The sequence below is a fragment of the Pelophylax lessonae genome (assembly GCF_965119305.1).
Source record: "Pelophylax lessonae genome assembly, chromosome: 3".
NCBI lineage: Eukaryota > Metazoa > Chordata > Amphibia > Anura > Ranidae > Pelophylax > Pelophylax lessonae.
The window spans coordinates 397,484,822-397,507,602 of NC_138770.1; the positions used below are offsets into that span (position 1 = coordinate 397,484,822).

The 22,781-nt window shown below is 42.7% G+C and overlaps 1 protein-coding gene across 1 annotated transcript in view; it reads right to left on the minus strand.

The window, feature by feature from the left end:
* Positions 1–643: 643 nt before the first annotated feature.
* METTL24 (methyltransferase like 24) overlaps positions 644–22,781 on the minus strand; it is a 92,446-nt gene continuing 70,308 nt past the window's right edge. Inside the window, exons 4-5 of the mRNA XM_082251403.1 lie at positions 21,861–22,089; positions 644–1,522 (exon numbers count right to left, since the gene is read on the minus strand). Of these exons, the coding sequence (XP_082107529.1) occupies positions 1,208–1,522; positions 21,861–22,089 (544 nt within the window). The 3' untranslated portion in view covers positions 644–1,207. The remainder of the gene's footprint in view (positions 1,523–21,860; positions 22,090–22,781) is intronic.

The window sequence follows — 22,781 nt, forward strand, 5'->3', positions numbered from 1 at the left end:
GTGACAGCTTTTACAGCAACAGTCATCAGAACTTTTGGCTCAGGTGTTTTCAGTCGTTGCTTCAGCTTCAAACATATTGGGGTTGATTTACTAATGGCAAATAGACTGAACTTTCCAAAGTGCAATTGCACTCTGAAAGAGTAGCTGCTAACATCATCCAACCATGTGCAAGCAGAAATATTGTTTTTTTTTAATTTTCCTTGCATGTTATTGGGTATTCTTTGCAAAGTTAAGATTTACATCATTTACTAAGCTCTGGTGCAACTGCACTTGAAAGCCTAATTTAACAAGCTGAAGTTAAAAGCTGATTGGCTACCATGCACAGCTGCACCAGATTTTTTTATTCTCCAGTTTTAGTAAATCAAGCTCTATATGCCTTGTTATTGGATGGATTGAATTCTCTTGGATGTTGGTTAGATACACAAAGGCCCTCACATATGACATTTTTATAATGAAATGGCTAGTATGCATCGCATACTAGCTCATTATGAAATACTTACCTTAGAACAAGCCCCCGCCGTGCCGCCTGCTTACCTGTATGACGGGCGACATGTTCAGTCGCCCGTCTTCTGGGATCGCGGCATCCGGCCATCTGATTGGCCGGAGCCGTGGTGACGTCACTCCCGTCACGTCACTGGCTGCATGTAAGGTAAATATCTCCTAAAAGGTGCACGTTTAGGAGATATTTACAGTACCTATAGGTAAGTCTTATCATAGGCTTACCTATAGGTAAAAGTTGCAGAGGAGGGTTTACTTCCTCTTTAACTCTCTATAATATGTATGAAATGTCTCCTTATTCTAGCAGCATTTTTGTATAGTTGTGATCACTTCAGCCATACTTCTATGTCATGAAGCAGCACAAATACATTTTAATTCTTGGAAAATGGGCATTTAATGCACCAAAATCAGAATACCTTACCTGCATAAAGGAGATTGATCTGCTAACAAAACAAGTAGTAATATGCAAGAACTTAACTGAATATGGTAAAAAAAAAAAAAAAATAAGAAAAAGTACTGCAATGAATAAAGTGATTAGCAGAAAAATGTCCATGTTTTATAATTTAAACAGTGAAAATTCCCTTCTTAATATGCAACCTGGCTAACATTATTTATAAAAATGTAATTTTTAAATAAACAAATATTTCTCCATCCAGCAGATTTCTGTAAAATAGAGGTTTCTATCAACAATTCTGTAGACATGTTCATTTCAAGACCACCTAGTGTTAACCCAGCTAAGGATATAACAACTGCTTGCATTGAAATCTTCTTTCTTTAGGAACATTTGTGGTTTGGATAAGTCCTTATATGTGTAGAAAAGTTTGAAGTCTTTTCGCTCAAGTTCTTTGAATAAGCTGTACCAGAATCTCACAACAGTGCTGTCATTGCCACTGACCTCAAATCCAGGCCAGTGAAGGTGGATTTCCACAACAAGCTGTCCTATCTGCTCCACAATACCTTCTAAAATCAGATTCTCCAAGATCTTCCACTCTGCACTCTCCATGTCTGCCTTCAGGACATCAATCTGGAAAACGTATAACAAAAACAAAGTAGAATCAGTTAAGTTTCTGTAGCTATCATCAAACTTATCACATTTCACAGAGAAGGCCATCAATCAAAGCAGAGAGATTTATAGGTGTGAGAGGATCTGTCCATTTTGTTTTTTGAGCAGCATTCTCAAAGCTAGTCTTAAGGAAATTGTAAGTTCTGTATAAAATTGTGTTTAATTTTGTATGTTTGTCTATGTATTGCACACTGCACTCATTGTACACATGGCACTAATGATGTTTTCATCACATGTTTGCATTCTTTCGAGTCCTAATCAGAAATTAGCCTGCCTATGTTACGCCCCTTGTTACCATAAAAGTACAAATGTAATATGTGATACTTATGCAATCATGTGTATAAAAAAAAAAAAACTTCAAGTGCACTGAATAAACAGAACAGGTTTTTGGAAAGATGCTGAGTGTATCTTTTGCCTCGTTTCCACTGAGCGGTACGGTTCGGTAGAGTTCAGTACGGTTCGGAACAGTACACCTTAATCAGGCTTGCGTTTCCACCCTCAACAGTACCCTTACATGATTGGCGTGGTGTAGCCGGAAAGTAGTGATCTACGTCACTTGATAGGCCTGGCGAACCAATGGTCAACCAATCAACGTTCTGCAGAGTGTAGCTCCACTCTGTTGCTATGGTACAATTGCGCTTGGTACTCCAACGAAAGGGTCCCAAAAAAGTGGTACAGTACGGTTCGGAATTAGGGTACCATTCACAACTTTTGAAAATGGAAACGGCAAAAATTGCGTACCGTACCGCTCAGTGGAAACGAGGCATAAGTGTCTGTTACCTATTGCAGTAGTTATTAACTTGGAACCACTAATCAATATAAGTATAGGAGTTGCACATGTATAACATTCGAAGAACAGCTGAAAAGAACTCTTGCACACCATCAAGGCTTCTTTAGTATCCTGGGGGTGTACTTTCACAGCTCCAAACACTGTTGCCTTCCGTAAGATATGGGTGTCTAAAACTCAGATCATGCTTGCACTTCTAACTGCTATGTATTGTTTATAAAGGTCTAAGCTCTTCTCAGATTAAAGACAGTGCTTACATGATCTGTGAAAGATCTCTTACATAAACTCCTGGTGCCCAACATGCAGCCAATGGCTCTCTGTTTGTGGCCTGCTGGGTCTGCCACCTGTTGGGCACCTGTAGGAGCTTTGGGTAGCTACAGCAGGTTTCTAGAAACTAAAACACTTTACATTTGAGAACCTGGCACTGAAATAAAGACAGTACTGCCAGGCGGAGATGCTTCTGCCCAACAGTACAATTACAGTACTGATCTAAATGAAAGAGCTGCCTTTCTTCCTTGTTTCCTATGCTTGATGAGCACTAAAGTTTATTCAATACAAAAAACTCACAAAGCCAGAGAATTTTTGTGCACCAATGCTATGAGTTATATTTCTCTTCCACTTCACTGACCATCAATGTGGAGGGGAGTTTAAAAAAAACACTGCCACTGACCACCAATGGCAGGAGTGTCAAACTCAATTTCATCGCGGGCCGCATCAGCATTATGGTTGCCCTCAAAGGGCCAGTTATATCTGTAAGATTATATAAATGTATTTACTGCAAGTCTGAAAAGGAGGGTTGCACACCACTGGTATTATCCACAAGAAACTTTACTAGAGACTTCTCAGAGAGAACATGGTTCTGCCATGGTGTTCTGTCTCAAGTCTCCAGTAAAGTATCTTGTGGGTGATACCAGCGGTGTGCGACCCTCCTTTTCAACTGGCATAGAATCGTAGTATTCTCTTAATACTTATAAGCAGATGTCTAGAGCCCCCCCCCCTTTACATCAAATTTCAAGAGCCCCCCCACCACCAGAAGTCAAGAGTCCACCACCCTACCTTACACAGTGCATTCCCTTACCTTGTGCTGCTGCCAGGAAGAAGCTGGGGGGCGAAGCTGCAGGAGAGGTGCGAGGGCCATATGAAATGACCTGGAGGGCGGGAGGGTCGCATTCGGCCCCCGGCCTTGTGTTTGACACACGTGACAAATGGGATGGGGGTTAAATAACATTGCAGGGGTTTGAAGTAAGGAGCACTGCTACTGACCACCAGTGTCGGGGGGGGAGTGGTTTAATAGAACCGACAGACACCAGTCCTGGGGGTTATTATTGTGTCACTGATACCAATGCTGGGGGCTATTATTTTGTCAACTGACACCGATGAAGGCATTATTATTGCAGTCACTAACACCAAAGCATGGAAGTTATAATTGTCACTAACACCAATGATGACTCCATCTTTCTGTTCAGTGTGCACTGTGGTACATTGCAAAAAATGCAGACCAACATTTTTAGGAGCTGAGGTGCATTACAGCCTTATTCTATGCAAATGCCCTCAACTTGTGAAAATGCGCTGTTCTTGTGTGGCCCTCTGAAGGTATGGGGGGGTCACACTTGAGGCCCTCTATAATTTTCAATGTGACTGTTACTGACATAAACAGTGACTCATTTTTCTACAGAAAAAAATATTAAATTGATGCTTCCATACAGAGGAAATGCACACGTTTATTTGTCTGCACTGACAACTAATATTCTACTCACAATTACATTATTCTTATGGCCAAAAAATTATGGTATCTAAGGAAATTAAGCTAAGGAAGCAAACTAAACATCTTACAAAGCTGCAGCAAACATCTGTCCAAAAAATGATAGATGCAAATCTTTCATGCAGTTGTAGTAGTAATGTAGGCTTCTAGCTAAAAATAGTAAAGAGCAATGCACAAATCGCTGCAGCAATTAGAAATCATCATCCACTCTTCTTACTGCAAAAAGTTTTATTATCTCAATTTAGTTGCCAAAGCAGGCCATACATTATGCAATTTTTTTTTCTTCAACCATAGGTTGAAGAAAAGAAAATTGATCAATTCCTCCAATCAACACAGTCAGTGTTGACAAGGGAAACCCTCCTAGAGCGCTATTGTGTTCTGCTGGCAGGGACCCTTCCCCACCGGCAGAATACAATTATCACTGCTGGCGGCTATCACATGCAGTGATCGGAGGGAAAAAAAAAACCCAACATGCTGGTTGTACTGAAGTTGATCAATGGATCGACTACAGTACAGCCAGCCTGCCCATAGATGGATCGAAAGGAACTGGCCGAATTTCGATCCGTCTATGGCCGGCTTTAGAGTTACTGATAATCACTTTTAATTACACCTTTATATTTACATTACGGTCACCAGATGCCTCTGGTTTCAGGGGACTGTCCCTGATTTCATTGTGCGTTACATACTACTGATCTCGGATTTCCTCACTACTGACCCCTGCATTCAAAGCCCTTCCTGACATCTGTCTAGTCCACGGTGAGCCTCCAGGGGGCCAAAGTCCATCATAACCCCAAACCTCTCCCATATGACTGCATATTGTCACAATTGCCTGTTTGTTCATGTATTGTCATGATTATCCTTTTGTTGCCCACGTATTTTAGCAATTGCAGCATAAATGACATATAGAAGGAAAAAAGAGCTGTTGTCATGGAGTTGGGACCCTGGGAACTCAACAGCAGATGCAATGCAATGACAAGGTCCATTGATTACAATTTCAGAAGGGAATAGGGAATTTGTGACAGAGGTGGTTTTATCATGTGGGCTATATTGGGAGGCGATGGTAATGTTTGCTTACAAAGCATCCTGTGCTTTACTTAATTCTGACTTCTACACTGTTTGCATTACGGACTCCTGACCCATGCACTCTGTGTGTTATGCACTCCTGACCTCTACACATTACGCTTTCTAGACCCAGACGGAGTAGGCTCAGGCTTATTTTATTCATACCCATTTATGCTCCTCCTACTGCAAGCTTAATTTGGCCACACTCACCATTTGGGGTACCACAATTAGCCCCATCCCTGTCCCATCTTCCAATAAAAGTGGGCATGGTAAGAAGGGTTTCCCTGGATCATGTTTTGAAACTCTGGTCATCTTGGTTTACAATGAACCTTTATATTCAAATGGGTAGGTTTTCTAAATGGCCCTTATCAGCCACACAATGCAAGCTGATGTAGCCTGGTCGCACGGCTAGTATTGTTCAAATTGATGTTTGTTGTTAAAGTTCTGCAAATACAGTGACTTTGGAATTATGGGAGATGTAGTTCCGGGAGGAGCCAGGACCATAGACTGCTATGTAAAAGGACTCTTCTCCCAGGGAGCAATGTGACTCGTGGAGCCTGCTGGCAGTGTCTTTATAAAGGGGGCGGGAACCATTTTCACTCTCTTGCCTCAAGGACAGCATGCTGTGAAGAAGGGGAAGAGCTGCTGCGGACCGCAGAGGAGTAGGCCGGAGGCCTAGAAGTGGATACCGGAGCTGAGACGAGCGGTGTGAACAGAAGGATCTCGGTAGTGTGACCGAGTGTAAGGACGCCTGACAGGACGGGAGAGAGTCGCTAAGCAGAGCGGGGCCTGGTTGCAGTGCAGAGCGGAGCTTCCGGTAGTGGGTGAGAGACATCCAGCATCTGCATCTGTATTTATCACACACACTTAGGCTGGCCATACACTATACAATTTTCTTGTTCAACTTTCCTTTAGATTTACCAAAACCATGTAATATAGGGTCAAACCTAAACACTTTCAATTTGTATTCAATCAGGCATGCCCTTGCACTACATAGTTTAAGGTAAATCTAAAGGAAATTGAATAAGAAAATTGTATAGTGTATGGCCAGCCTTAGACTGACCCTGGGCGGAACTGTTGGACCGTTGAGTAGAAGGCCACACTGAGTCCTCAAGCCTTCACTGGACACTGTAGTTACACATAGTGTGTGGTGGGTCAACAAGGCCTTAAGCCCTTTTGCAGTACTAAGTGTTTGCCTGTTGGAGAGCATCAAGATCTGTGTTCCCATTCATCTTTGTGGATTACAATTATTCACTACATTGGGGATTATAGTCATCAATCACCTTTACTTGGATTACAATTACTTTTCTGGATTGACCGAGGATTCGTTGCCGGTTAAGACTAGTGAGCCCTCACTCTCCAGGAGACTCTTGCAATCGAGTGTAAAGGGGGCCCCCGTTAGTACACAGAGTGCACTCTGATATCTAGTTAGTACTGTTACACCGTTTATTCTACAGTTATTCTCTAAACCTGATTAACTTTAATTTGTGGTCACTCTCTATTTACTAAAATAATTCAATGTGTTATATTATTACAGAATACAATCCTCTAGCATATAAATGTATGTATATACATTATATATATGTGGCCTGTATTCCAGATTCTGAGTGCTGAACCCTACTCAAGTTATTGGTTGGGGACTCAGGATCTACATTACTATTAATCTTCTTACATTATAACTGGTTCTATTTGTATATTCTTTAACCTTAAAAAACCAAGAGCAGTAAATTTGATCTTTTATTGCAATCTTTTGTTGTCTTGATCATTTAACATGACAGAGTCAATAGTGTCAGTTGGGTTGGAGCAGGTTCAGGGCAACCGAAGTGAAGAGGATATGCTTGCATTAAGCCACTCCCCTGGGAGCAGGGCTACACTACTATTCTAGCCAATTTACTACACCTTAACCCACCAGGAAAAAAAGCTATGGTGCTATCCCTAAACTGTATGTTTTCTTGTTCAGCACAGTGTCATATCTAGGTAATACTGTTAATATCAAATACAAAGCTGTAGAAAGCATGCAAACAAGATATTAAAGTGACAAGGGAGGACACTGTGTAACATGCTTTACAGCAGCAGTCAGTTTAGTCTGTTGAAATGTTACCACCACATGAGTTGAAACCACATGGCCTGTGCACGACTCACTTTTTTAGAGCCTGTCTAATTTACATGTTTCTATAGCAATGTTTCCTTTGTCTTCACAATGTCAGACCATTGGACCTGCACTCTTACCTAAGGGCAAATTACATTTTCAGGTCTAAGAAGCCTGCATGCCTTACCATGCCTTGTCTGTCAAGATGGGAATTGGATAATTATTTCTACTTAAACCTGGTCATCTTTCACCCTTTGGGCATGGCTGATAAGTACTTAATGAATCAAGCGTATTTATTTTCACAACAGGATGTGCATTTTAGATATAAAATGCACAAATAATGCCTATACCCTGTTTTTATGTACAATACAAAAATCTATGTTTTTGCTCAATAGTTTTGCATTAAAGTTGTCGTGAAAATGAACTGGACCATAATATGCGATCATTCTTTACTTTCCTTTTGATACGCCCTACTAGCCATCTTTTAGGTTTAGTGCACTTTCAGAAAGAAGTGCCTTTATCCTTTTTTTACTTGTCCCTGATGCACACTTACCTTGTCTACATCAGCATGCAAGTGAGGCAGGGGGAGAGTGCAGTACAGTAACCCGGGAGGTGGGCAGAAAAGCAAAAATGCACTTTGACCAAAACAATTTTATGGAAGATAATGCGTCTGCATTTCCAATCTGTAAAGTTACATAAGGCCTTCAACATGCATTCCCTGAATAAGGATGTCTGAGGATATGAGAGTGTCACAAATCACTGTTGGTCTTATGGGTGTGGTAATTCAAGTGAAAATTATGGAAAATTGTCATTCATATTAACTGTAATTTTCCTTTGCTAGCTCTTCCTCATGTCAGCAAACTAATAAGTTGCTCTGCCTCAGATACCTAATAGGACAACCCATCCCTTGAGTACTCCAATGGAGAGGAGAGAGGGGGTCTGTGCTGAGTAGAAGTAAGGGGCTGAGAGCACAGTATGTGCTGTGAGGGTGGACGGTACTGGGAGATATGTACTTAAAAGGGGCTATGAGGGGAATTTAGGGTTGTGGGAGGACATTTGTAATGGGTGGGAAATATCTGTATGGTGGGGGTTATGGAAAATAACTTTTCCTTACTTCCAGGCCGTGCTTTATGGTCGATGGCTTTAACGGCATTGCTGTTGAAGCTTAGGTTTTGAGGGACAGAGAGATCAATTCCGATACCCTGCACGCAGAGGCGATAGCCACCAAAAAAATCTTCTGGGACAGTGCAAGCGGAGGAATCCCCCAGATATTTTCAAAGGAAACATTTATGAGGACTGAAAGCACTACGTTAGTATCCCAAGGCGGTAGTGGAGACTGCACTGGTGGAGCCAGTACCCCCTGAATAAAGGGACGCACCAGGTAGTGCATGGCTCAGGGTCGTTAAAAGAAGACCGTCAAGGCTGAAACCTTGCCTTTGATGGTACTCAAAGCCAATTTCTGCTCAACCCCCGTTAAAGAAAGATCAAGACCCGAGCCCCCAAGAAAGAGCGAGGGTGAACACCAAGTGACTCACACCATGAAATGTACGCTTTCCACGTACAGTTGAAGATATTCCTAGAGGTAGACTTCCTAGCTTTAAACAGTGTTGAAATCATCGACCCAGACTATCCTTCAGCACCTGGCTTTCAACAGCCAAGCCGTTAAAGCCAGCAACTGTAAAGCGGGTTGGAAAATCAACCCTTGGGACAGCAGATCCTCCCTGAGAGGTAGTCTCCAAGGAACGTCAGCGACTAGCCAAACAAGGTCAGCATACCAAAACCGGCGAGGCCAGTCCAGGGCCACTAGAATGACCGGAGTCCCTTCTGCCTCGATCCTGCGCAAGAGTCTCGGCAAAAGCTTGAGAGGAGGGAAGGCATAAATCAGACGATACTGGCCCCAGGGGACAAATAGTGCATCTGTGTCATCCGCTAGCGGATCCCGTGACCCTGCCACAAACCTTTGCACCTTCCTGTTGAGCCGAGAGGCCAACAGATCCACCTCGGGTGTGCCCCCAGATGAAGGGACCACTCCCCTTGGTCCAATGCCTGCCAAATGATATAATCCGCCTGCCAATTTGCTGCCCCTGGAATGTGTACAGCGGAAAGGGCGAATCTAAGCGATCTGCCCACCTGAGAATATCTGCTACCTCCAGAGCTGCCAACGCACTTCTTGTTCCACCCTGGTGATTGACATAGGCCACTGCCATGGCATTGTCTGATTGGATTCGCACAGGACACCCCTGAAGATGATCTGTCATGTGATTCAGGCACAGTCTGATCGCTCGGAGTTCCAGAACATTGATCAGGAGTCTGGACTCTTCCAGTGTCCAAACTCCCTGAGCGGAACTCCGGCTTAGAACACCTCCCCACCTGGACAGACTGCCATCCATGGTGACCACTGTCCAATACAAGGGGAGAAATTATTGCCCTGGCGAAGAGCTGGACAGCGAAGCCACCAGACCAGAGACCCTTTTGTTTCCCGGCTGAGCTGGATCTGATTGTCCAGAGACTTCAGACACTTGTTCCATTTGGCCAAGATCTCCCTTTGCAGGAACCTTGTATGGAACTGTGCAAACGGGACTGCCTCGAAGGTAGAAACCACAGACCCAGCACCCGCATGCAAGTCCGGAGGGACGACTACCTGCTAGACAGCAGGAGATGAATCGCAGCATACAATTTCTAGAGTTTGTCCAGAGGAAGGAACACTCTGGCTAAGGCCTGAGTCAAGAGTCAAAGCCACATAGTCCAGCTTCATAAAGGAACCAAAGCAGACTTCTGTTAATTCAGAAGCCAGCTTAACTTCCTCAGAGTCCGTATAGTGATTTCCACGTTGTCCACCACAGCAGTAGGGGACTCCACTCACAGAAGGAGGTCGTCCAAGTAGCCCAGTATCGTGATGCCCCGTTGGCGTAGCAAAGCTAGCACGGGACTTACTCTTTTGTGAAGACCCATGGAGCAGAGGCGAGACCAAAGGGTAACACCACAAACTGATAATTCTCCTCTGCCACGGTAAAGTGGAGAAAGCGCTGGTGACAGACACATATTGGAATGTGTAAGTAAGCAACCTTGATGTTGATAGAAACAAAGAGAAACAGAGGCGCCTCTAAGTGTAGAGGCGATGTACACATTTAATGGATAAAAATATGCACTCACATCAGTAGGCGTATAATCATAGAAAGGAAACCATTGAGGTAGTTCCGATAAGATGAGGTAATGAGGACTGTCATCTAATCCTGGGTAGCCATCTCGCTGGAGCCGAAATCTCCTCGCCGCGGCCGGTGTTGTAAAATTTTGTCGGACCCGTGAAAAAATCGGACCTCGTCACTTCCGGTTATGGGAGTCTCAAGTGCGCATGCGCACCAGACATTATCTTGGTTTGGTAAACTTATAACACAGAGCGACCAGTTGAATGAGAGGAGGCGGGGCTGAGGTGGGACGGAAGACACCGCCGCGTCATCTGCAGAGCTGAATAGAGGAGGCGGGACGGAGGTGCGACCGTGTAATAAATGCAGGACTTTAGCGACTCCTTCTGTTTTATTATCTTTACTAATTATCGTATTATTTACCCTTAGGATTTCATTACATTTAGTATTTCTTATTTTGCATTATAGAAATACTAAATGTCATGAAATCCGAAGGATAAATAATACGATAATTACTAAAGATAATAAAACAGGGAGTCGCTTAAGCCCTGCATATATTACACGGCCGCACCTCCGTCCCGCCTCCTCCGCCAGCTCTGCATATGTGCCTCCGTCCCGTCGCACATCAGCCCCGCCTTCTCACAATCAGCTGTCCGTTCTCTGTTATAATTTTGCCAAACCTCGAAAAATGTCTTCTGCGCATGCGCACGGACGACTCCTATCAACTGTTTTGTGACGCTCTGTCACCGGAAGTGACGAGGTCCGATTTTTTCACGGGTCCGACAAAATTTTAGAACACCGGGAAGTACGGCGGAGCTGGAATCAGGAAACAGGCTCGGTAGTCACTGAAAGTGAGGCTTGGTTGGCGGTCGGATGAAGATGACATCATCTATGTGCGACGCGTTTCCGAGCGTGCCTGCTGCCGGGGGGAGGGCAGCCGCGCTCCTTCTTCAATTACAATTCAAAAACAATTACTCCAAAGTTAAGTATCATTGCTGCACATACATAGGTATTATTGATGCTGCAAGGCAACATGACAGTCAGTGTTCATGACCTTACACTATTTCTTCCTTTTTCTATGGGTATGAGCCTTCCATTTTATATTTATGTCATTTTCTGCAGTATTCTGATCTAACAGACAGTGTGCTATGTGTTCACAAGCTGTCCATAAAGATCAGCCATCCAACATACTGCCCACACACTACATTTAAAATGTCACAGCAGTTTGGTTATTTTGATTATCATAGCAATTGTCAAATCCCTTATTTTCCACTCCTGCCCACTTTTTTTCCAATTATTGTTCCAACATTCCATTTCAGCAGAGGCACTGTGTAAGAATAAGTGTTTTAATATATGCAAATTGTTTTATTCATATCCATGTATTTAACCACCTAAGAAAAAAATACATGAGCTCTCAGATGCTTTTTTATGCAACTGCTATACTAAAAATAGCCCTGATTAGCAGACAAACTGACTGCCCTTTCTCCCTGCAGAGTGGCTAACAGTGCTTAGCTTTCTATTTAGAAAGCCCAGCATGATTTTCACACTGGGTGTCATGGATGCAACCATGTTTGTTTGGAAAATAAACATTTTATACAAGCAAACATATTATAAATTTATCAGTTTATAAACTGAATAAAAATGACTAAACTAAATATAGCTTTCTTTTAACAGTAAAGGTTTTCCAACACCACACATCCTTTTTAACTAGCAAGTGATTCCTTGCATGGTATATGCCTAGTGGAAAAGGGATCTCTAATCCTTTTTAATAAAGGACAGTGATTTACCTATTTTTTTGATACATTATTGTTTTCTTGCTGCTAATAACTGGACTTTGTGTAGCATTTGGCCACTATAAGAAATATGATTGCTACTGTATGGAATGATGTGTCAGATCTTCTGTTTCTGTAACCTAAATAACATCACTCAATACAAACTAAAATACAAAAAATGGCAAGACGGACAAGACATTATACACAGTGTTCTTGTGGCATATGGTATTTATTTGTGATATCCTCTGCATAGTTTGCATGTGCTAGCTATGGCTTCTAAGATCCATTGGTTTTAATTTAATGTAAATTTCAGGAAATTGCACAATCTCACTGAAGCTAATAAAAATCAAACTAATAATACTGAAAATGTGTACTACCATTTTATTGTCCTATAAAACCTTTAACTTTAAACTCTAGATATCTTACCTAAATGATTGCTGAATGTTAGTTTTCAAACCAGTTCCTAACTTACAGCTGGTACAGATATCATTTAATTTGTTGGAAATGTAAAACCATTTTTCTTTGTAAATGTCCATACTTAGCATCAGTCAGCTTGCATATACAGTATACAGGCTTGTTGACAGAGGAGACGAGTAAGGAGGTCTGGCTGTCAGGTAAGATATGGACTGAGAATGGAGGTTTTATGCCTAATGCGTTACAAAGCTCCTGGGCTGCAGAACACTGAGCAGAACTTATTAGGTCTCATAAACAGATTTTTTTTCAGCTAGAATGTGGTGGAACTCCATTCTGCCACCTCCAGCTATGGTTCTCTGCTTTCAGCTCACCAATGCAAATTATAAACACAGAAGCCCAGCTTCTGTGTTTACAAGGGACAGCTTACCTCTCCCAGCGGCTCCTACAGATGGCCTGTACTCAGGGTGGGGACAAGGGAGTTGCAAGTGCCTAGGGTACAGTGTGGTCATGAATCTAGATGCCTCAATTGCTGGATGATCTTGCTTCTTGGTGGAGCTTTAAAGGACAGGGGTGATGAGGGAAGTGGAGGGGGGGGGGGGGCTGTGCACAAAATCAGGTGAGATGTGGATGGAGAGGCAGAGCCACCTACAATATTTTGGTGGGCACTAGAGCTGGGCCAAGTGCTTTTTGCAAAGGTAAGACACGTGGAAAATGGTGGAGCTTTAAAGGACAGGGGTGATGAGGGCAGTGGAGGGTGGGGGGGGGGGGTGCACAAAATCAGGGCTGAGGTGGGATGTAAGTGAGATGGGGATGGAATATGTGGCGGTAAGGAGCAGTGGAAGGGAGCTAAACTCTGCACCTTGCATAGCCTACCCCTGAACTCTGCACCTTGCGTGTAGCAGCGCACACCTGAACTCTGCATTCTGTGCATACGACACTCCTGAACTTTGCAACCTGTGCGTGGCGCACTCCCGAAGTCTACACTCTGTACGTAGTGCACTCTTAAACTCTGTACGTAGCACACTTCTGAACTCTGCGCTCTGTATGTAGCGCACCCCTGAACTCTGCACACTGAACATGGCAGAGTTCCTGCACCTATTTTCTGAAAAATAAGCCCTACACATCTTAATATGGGGCCGACTATAAGTCCCAGTGGGAAACTCAGCATGGTTTCTTCTGAACAGCTGTGGGTGGGAAGCCCTATTCAAAGCAATGAAGACAAAGCTCATAGCAATTTGTGCCATTCTCATGCATTCAAACATGTAGCAATTACCTGTTGATGAATGACGCTGGAAAAAAGACTGTTTGTGAGAAGCCTAGGTAATAGATACACACTGTCCTTAATCCTGCCAGCCAGTGATATATTTGTGTATAAAGAATGTTATGAATACTGACATGCAGCCTTTGAAAATATTACTGTAATTAAATAGTGTAGTTTGACATTAGATACTTTTGGGTGAGACAATGTTCCACGTTCCAACCACCATGGCTAATCATCTAAAGAAATCCCAATTATTTTTGTAATTCTTTTGTGCACATACTAGATTAGCATTGGCAGAGGCAAACAAGGCATTGCCAGATGCTAACTTTGATTTCAAACACAGCTAATTATTAAATAGCTTCAAGGCTCAGTGCAGATAAAATACACCAGATAATTAAAACTGTATTGTCCATCTATAAACCAAGTTCTGGTTACCATAACAGGTTAAGGCAAGACTACTTAAAGCAAAACTCAATTTCATGTACTTCTATGCACTGAAGCTGAGCTTTGACGTGGTGTCTGGTGGAGACATGAGGTGAAATCTGTTACATTGTGAAAAAATGTCTGTATTTTTATGTAATGCATTTCAATTAGGGATGAGGTTGGGCATGCCAAACTTTCCTGACCTATCCCGCTAGAAAGCTGTCACTACACTCTGCCAATCATAAGTGGCAGAGGAATTCCCTGCCCTGCAGGTGCAAGTATACAAGAGGCATGTAAACACACACCTGCAGGGTGGGGAATGTCTTGGCCACTTATCACTGGTGGTCTGCAGTGACAGCTTCCTGGTGTAATAGCTCAGGTGGGTTCAGATTGGGATCTGAACCCATCTGAGCTCATCCCTGATTGCAACCCACCTGAAGGCTGCCTTGTGGTGTGAACATGCCACATAGAAAACAATTGTTTTATGTGCCCTGGCATTGAGCCTGTGTTGATCTATGTAGCTCAACTAAGGCGGTGTAAAGGAGCCCTTACACTTTCATCCTGGCCTGATAGTATAGCTCTCGCCTGGTCTGCTGCATCTCTGAGTATGCGGAAGCCACAGAATTGTTTGTCCACCCCTCTCTCCCCTTACGCATTTACAGAACTCCTTGTATTCTTTGAGAGATTATGGAATACTATAGCTATGCTATCTGGCTAGGGTTGCCACCTGTCCGGGATTCGCCCAGACAGTCCGAGTTTTGAATCATGTGTCTAGTTTTCAGTCCACCTAGAAACCGGACACATATTTCAGAGTGGACTATCGCTCCCTAAGATAGCTGGAAAGAGGACTGGGTGTTCCCCTCCCTCCACCCTTCAGGTTATAGAATGCTCAGCACTGCAAGTGAATAACAACTGTCTGCCTGGAGACTGGAGAGAGGAATGAGAAGCTGCCTTGTGCAGTTTGTGATCTGTGAGTACAGGATGGGGGCACCTAATGTAAGGGGGGACTTTGATGGGGGCACCTAATGTAAGAAGGGACACTGATGGGGACATCTGATGTAAGGGAGGACTCTGATGGGGGCACCTGATATAAGGAGGCACTGTAATGGGGATGCCTGATATAAGAGGGACACTGATGCAGGCACCTGATGTAAGGGGGACTCTGATGGGGGCACCTGATATAAGGAGGCACTGTAATGGGGATGCCTGATGTAAGAGGGACACTGATGCAGGCACCTGATGTAAGGGGGACTCTGATGGGGGCACCTGATATAAGGAGGCACTGTAATGGGGACGCCTGATGTAAGAGGGACACTGATGCGGGCACCTGATGTAAGGGGGACTCTAATGGGGACACCAGATTAAGAGGGGACTCTGATATGGGCACCTAATGTAAGAGGGACTCTGATAGGGCACCTGATGTAAGGGGGATTCTGATGGGGGCACCTGGTGTAAGGGGAACTCTGATGGGGACACCTGATGTAAGGGGGACTCTGATGGGGATGATCAGTTGATCAAATACCCTCAAAAGAAAGCTCTGTTTGTCAGGGAAAAAAGGACATCGATTTTATTCGGGTACAGTGTCGTACAACCGTGCAATTGTCAGTTAAAGTAACGCAGTGCTGTATCGCAAAAAATGGCCTGGTCATGAAGGGGGTAAATCCTTCCAGAGCTGAAGTGATTAAAGAAATGACGGCAATATATAAACTGGCATACATGCCATGAGATTTAACTTTTTTACACTGCAGAGTTGAAAGAAAAAAAAAATGCCCGGAGTTCTGTTTTAAGTTCTAGGATGGCTACTGTATATTTCCCCACTCATCAAATGTTTTTGTGTCCGAGTTTTTGCAGTATTACAATATGTAAACACAATTTATAAATCCAGTGAGTTACTAATAATGACTGAATTTGTAAAAAAATTGCTTGTAGGTGTAGTTTGGAACAGTGGAACAGTGACCCATGTCTTGGAAGAAAAAAAAAAAAACAATGCAAGTAAGGGCAACCGGGGCTCTGAAGAGCAAGGCTTGTCTGTCACCATACTTCCAGAGTTTCCAAACAGCATTGGTTTATCTACAGTGACCCTAAACATAGAATCATAGAAGAGTGCAAAGAGTGTAAAGCTCCTGTCAACATCAACCTCAAAAAAGGTGTGTTGTATAATGTAGTTAACCCCTTACCCCTCCCTGATGGAATGCAAATAAGCGGCCTCGGCTTCAGGGGGTCGTACCGGGGTGATGCCTGCAGCCAGAGTCCTCACCTTGGTACAGTTGCTTAGAGCCGGCAGTCGGCTTTCTTCTAATAAAACCCCCCTCCTGAGCTTGCAGTGTTACCCGAGCAACCAGCTGGCATGTCCACCGGCTGGCCGAAGACCCGAACAAAGCCGGGTTCGGCTCTGATCGGGTCTCCAATGTAGAAACCTGGAAGCGATGTCAAGACATCACTTCTGGGTACTGGAGCGCCAGATTTAAAAAAAAAAAAAAAAAATGACAGCATTCAAAACAATCAAACTTAGTGTTTTGAATGCTTTTAATTGCAGAGGAGGGAAAAATAATTAAGAAAAAAAAAATTAAAGCACTCTGTCCCTCCGTGCTCACGCGCAGAAGCGAACGCATATTTAAGTCGCACCCGTGACCCGGTGTTTAAAACCCGCTGCAATCGTTAGCTGGAGAACAATAATTCTAGCACAAGACCTCCTCTGTAACTCTAAAGAGGTAACCGTTAACATTTTTTAAAGCGTCGCCTATGGAGATTTTTAAGTACTGTCGTTTTTCACCACCCCACGAGTGTGCGCAATTTTAAAGTGTGACAGGTTAAGCATCTATTTACTCGGTTTAACATTATCTTTCACATTAGCAAAAAAATTAGGCTAACTTTACTGTTTGTTTTTTTTTTAATCCCTGTAAGTGTATTTCTCCCCATCTTCTTCTTTGCATTTGAAAGACCACTGCACAAATACCGTGTGACATAAAATATTGCAACGATCACCATTTTATTCTCTAGGGTCTCTGCTAAATAATATATATATAAATAAATATATATATATGTATATATATACTGTATATATATATATATATATATATATAATGTTTGGGGGTTCTAAGTAATTTGCTAGAAAAAAATACTGATTTTAACTTCTAAGCAACATATGCCAGAAAAAGGCTTAGGCTCCAAGGGGTTATTATGTAAAGTTTTTTTAAAAAAAAGACAATGTCTTCCTAAATATCTATATGCAGTGGTAAATCTAAATAAATAAGCTATATGGTTAGGGAACAAAATATCTTATCCACTCTGGGAATAACAGACAGGAGAGATATATACATTATATACTATTACAGGCTGAATATGGTACAAATCAGACTCAGAAATTTAACCACTTCAGCTCCAGAAGATTTTTGCTATTCAGCACTGCGCTACTTTAACTGGCGATTGCTCAGGCATGCAATGCTGTACACAAACAAAATTTATATTTATATCATTTTTTTCCCACAACAGAGCTTTCTTTTGGTGATATTGGATCACCACTGGGCTTTTTTCTTTTTGCGCTATAGACGCAAAAAAAAGCATACATTTTGAGAAAAAAAACAACAATATTTTTTACTTATCCAACAAAAAGAGTATATTAATTGGCTTGTGTGTTATAGCATCATAAAGCATATAGAATCATATAGCATAAGTTATAGCATCTACAATAAGCTATATGATGGAATTTTTATTTATTTTTTTTCTTTATACTAGTAATGGCAGTGATCGACCTCTGGCGGGACGGTGGGTAATCAGACTCTAACTGACATTTTGTGGGAACTGGCTAACTGCCACTCACATCTCCAGTGACACTGATACAGTGATCAGTGCTAATAATATACACTGGCTGGGAAGGGGTTAACATCTGGGGCAGGCAAAAATGTGTGCCTAACTATAAATACTATGTGTACTGTGGTGCTTTTACTAAGGGATGTGCCGGGTTTTATTCTCTGCTTTGCAGGGAAACAAAAATCGGCATATCGCCGCTGGCAAAAAAAAAGCTTTGTGTTGTTTACATACACAAAGCTCTCTCCTGTCACTCGCTCTGACGATCAGCGGGTCCCGGCCATAAATCATTGGGTGAGCACAGCCCGGTGGGTGAGCACGTACCCTCTACCCAGAAATGCAGAATCATGTATACATACGTGATTCTGCGCAGCCGGCCCACACTGTAGCAGTAAAATTACAGTGTGCAGTCGGCAAGTGGCTATTATGAAAGTGTCATTTTCTTACAAATAGATTTATACATAGAAAGCTATCTCAAAAATCTGAAAGCAGCAAGTTTAGGCTAACATAACACAGCAGTGCAAGAAGAAAAACATTTGTGTTTTCATGCAGCAAAACTGCTAGGTAGAGATCCCACTTTTTCCTGGACCCATTAACCACTTTACCACTAGAGCATTTTGCTGCCTTACGTCTTGGCCACTTTTTGCGATTCGGCGCTGTGCGACTTTAACTGACAATTGCGCGGTCGTGCGACGCCATACCCAAACGAAATTTACATCATTTTTTTCCCACAAACAGAGCTTTCTTTTGGTGGTATTTGATCACCTGTGCGATTTTTACTTTTTGCGCTATAAACAAAAAAAGAGCATCAATTTTGAAAAAACAACAATATTTTTCACATTTTTTATTTTTTTTATATGAAATTCCCCCCCAAAAAAATGTAAAAATCAAAATTTTTTTAAATTTTTGGCCAATTTGTTTTCTGCTACCTATGTTTGGTAAAAAAATTCACAATAAGCGTATTTTGATTGGTTTGCGCAAAAGTTATTGCGTTTACTAACAAAGGGAAAGATTTCTGTCATTTTTGGTGGTTTTTTTTAACGCGTAATGGCGGCAATCTGCGATTTTTTTTGCAGGACTGCGACATTGCGGCGAACAGATCGGACCCTTGACTGACATTTTTGACACTTTTGGGGGTACCAGTGACATTACTGCAGTAATCAGTGCTATATATATGCAATGTTACTGTAAAAATGACACTGGCAGGGAAGGGGTTAATTTTATTGGAGAGGGAGGGGTTAATGTATGCCTGGTGCTTACTGACGTGTGGGGGGGGAGGTGACTGTGTGAGCCAGGGACAGATCGGAGTGTTCAGCTATGCTGAACACTCCGATCTGTCACTCCCTGTCACTTGGGAGATCCGCCCACTTGTGTTTACACAGGCGGGCGGATCTCCACACTAAATCCCCGACGATCAGGGCAGAGCAGCGGCGATCGCCGCTGCTACTCCCCTGGCCCGACTCCCGCTGTGACTGAATACAGCGGGAGCGAGCCTCCGGCGGCGCGCAGCGCCGCCCGCAAAGGGGAGTATCTGACGACGTAGGTCTACGTCGTCAGACGATAACGAGCCACTTTGCCGCAGTAGTACTACGGTACTCAGTGGCAAAGTGGTTAATGCTTAGGTAAATGCAATGTTTATCCAAAAAAAATGTTTTTTTATCTATTTTTTTCATACATTTCGGCCAAAATGTATTCTGCTACATGTCTTTGGTAAAAAGAAAAGAATATAACTTTTGCTAATGTGACTTTAGTAAAAATTCACCCTGATTGCATGCTGTTGGTTGCTGGAATTCTCTTTAGCAATCCTTGCACTCTATTGAATAAACTTGTGAGTGTATTGGCTACAGTGGTTTACCAGATTCTTTTAGGGATATGTCTTCTACGTATAAGATGTTAGAATGTGATTCAACCTGCCAGCACTGATGCAACTGAACAAAGGCTGATAAATCCAAATAATAAGATAAACTTGTACAGACCTGGTAAATACGTACTTTGGCTAACATGATCGCAAGAGGACATTGCTGTCTGCCTAGTCACCAGATAGAGGAATATAAAATGGAGGTTTTATTAAGAGCTCCTAGTGTGGGATGTAATATCTCATGAATCAGAGGGCCGTGTGTCCCTTATGTTGACTGGTAGAATTTACTCTTTATAATAGGGGTGCAACTAATGAATTTTTTCATAATCGATTAGTTGGACGATTATGGATTAGAATTATCTAATAAAAACCTCAAAAAAGGTGTGGTGTATAATTTAGTTAATATCTAAAATTTTTAATAAGTATATATATATATATATATATGTATATATATATATATATATATATATATATATATACAGTATCTCACAAAAGTGAGTACACCCCTCACATTTTTGTAAATATTTTATTATATCTTTTCATGTGACAACACTGAAGAAGTAGTGAGTGTACAGCTTGTATAACAGCGCAAACTGTTGGCACTATATAAATCCTGTGTAGTATACAAGGTATTTCAACTAGGAGTCGGACATGAAGCTATATGAAGGGGGGAGGGGTATATAATCATGGGATATAATCATGGGCGTATCTGCCCCGAGGCAAACTAGGCGTTTGCCTTGGGTGGAATTTTTGAGGGGGTTGGCGCCTGTACCGGGATGATGCATTACTCCGGTATAGTTTTTTAGAGTCGATGGTCAGCTCTCTTGTAATAGCAATCGGAACTGCTTAGTAGCCACCCGATTGCTATTACAAGCAGCAGGAGGGGGCTCCGCAGCTCTCTGGGGCTCTCCTGTCCCACTGGTAGACCCAAGCTGGTCGGACAGCCAAGCAAAGCCGGGATAAGCTTTGATCGACTGTTTGTAACAGTAAACCAGAAGCGATGACATGACAACACTTCAAGCTTACTCGGAAACCATCTGCGCCATTTTTAAAAATCCAAAGCATTAAAAAAACACTGATCTTGGTGTTTTGAATGCTTTTATGGCAGGGGAGGGATTTGGGGTCTTATAGATCTCCATAAAGAGTACCTGTCACATGCCTATTGCTGTTACATTCCTTGTGACAGCAATAATAGTGATAAAAAAAAAAATTGAAAAAATGAAAGCAACAGTGTAAAAAAATAAATAAATAATATTTAAATTAAAAAAATGAAAGTGCCCCATCCTCCCATGCACGCAAGCAAAGGTGAACGTACATGTCGGCCCTACGTGCATGCAAACAGCGATTGTCCCACACATGTGGGGTATCACTGCGAACGTCAAATCATGGGCAGTAATTCTAGCACCAGACATCCTGTGTAAATCGAAAGATGCAATCTGTAAAGGCTTTTAAAGCCTCAGCTATGGATAGTAAAATGTACGTCGTACGCGGCTGGGGTGGGACAAATTTAGATGGGGGGCGTCTGATTTTAGTCTTGCCCAGGGCAGCACAAAACGAAAATATACCACTGGATATAATGTTTCATATAAATATAAGATGCCTCTCCGCATCCCCCCCCCCCCCGAGCTCATATCCCCTCTTCTCTTTCGCCACCCCCCTGCTCCTTCTCCCTTCTTCTCCCCTACCTCCTTGCCCCCAACTCCTATATTCCCAATTATTCTGGACTGGTTTGCATATATTGTCTAGTATCATGTAGACCAAAGCCTGTGGATTTACTTGCACAATGTGTCTGTTACTGCTACAGTTTCTATTCATGCCTATACCATTTTTTCTTTTCACCTGACCTGTACTATTTGTTATACCTCAATAAACATTTTTACTGGCAAAACATTTTTCAAAGCAGCAGAATCATTTTTTTTACCTTCCAATGCCCAAATTCATTGAGAATGGCTCCAAGCTTCTTAGTATTGCTGTGTAATCGATGTGGGGCAATTATTGGGTTAGGATCCCTCCAATCAACCGAAAGTCGATGATGCCAAAGTCGCTCCCCTTCATGGAAGTGAGCAGACCCAATACTTGGATCAAACCGATGGACTTCACAACCGCCAGTGGCCATGTTCACTTCAAATATGCTGTCATCTTCTCCTAATCTAAAACATAGAAATGATTTTAATATTTCATTATCTTCTACTAATTAATTCTATAACAAAACAGGAAACACAAAACAGACATAAAGAGTCGGTTCACACTAATCCGACTCAAAGTCGCCCCGACTTCGGGCGACTAATGAAGTCGCCCGTGCAGGCTTGCAACGACTTGTCAAAATTAGTGCCGGTTCACACTATTCCGACTTGTCAGGCGACTTGGTCGCCTGACAAGTCGTGCTCCATTCTGTGCAATGGGAACCGTTCTAATAGGAGCGACTCAAGTCGCTCCGACTTAGATAAAGGTTCCTGCACTACTTTTGGCCGAAGTCGGAGCGACTTGCATTGACTTCCATTATGTGAAGTCAGTGCAAGCCGCGCCAAAGTCGCGGTGCATGGCGACTTGTTCAAGTCGCCCCGAAGTCGTGTAGCCATAGTGTGAACCGACTCTAATAGAAGTCAATGCAAGTCGCTCCGACTTTGCAAAAAAATAGTGCAGGAACCTTTTTCTAAGTCGGAGCGACTTGAGTTGCTCTGATTAGAACGGTTCCATTGCACAGCATTGGAAGCTACTTGTCAGGCGACCAAGTCACCTGACAAGTCGGATCAGTGTGAACCGGCAGTAAGAGTCGGTTTACGTATATGCGATGAAAGACATCGCATGTGATTCGCAGCGCACTGCTATGCAAATCACCTGC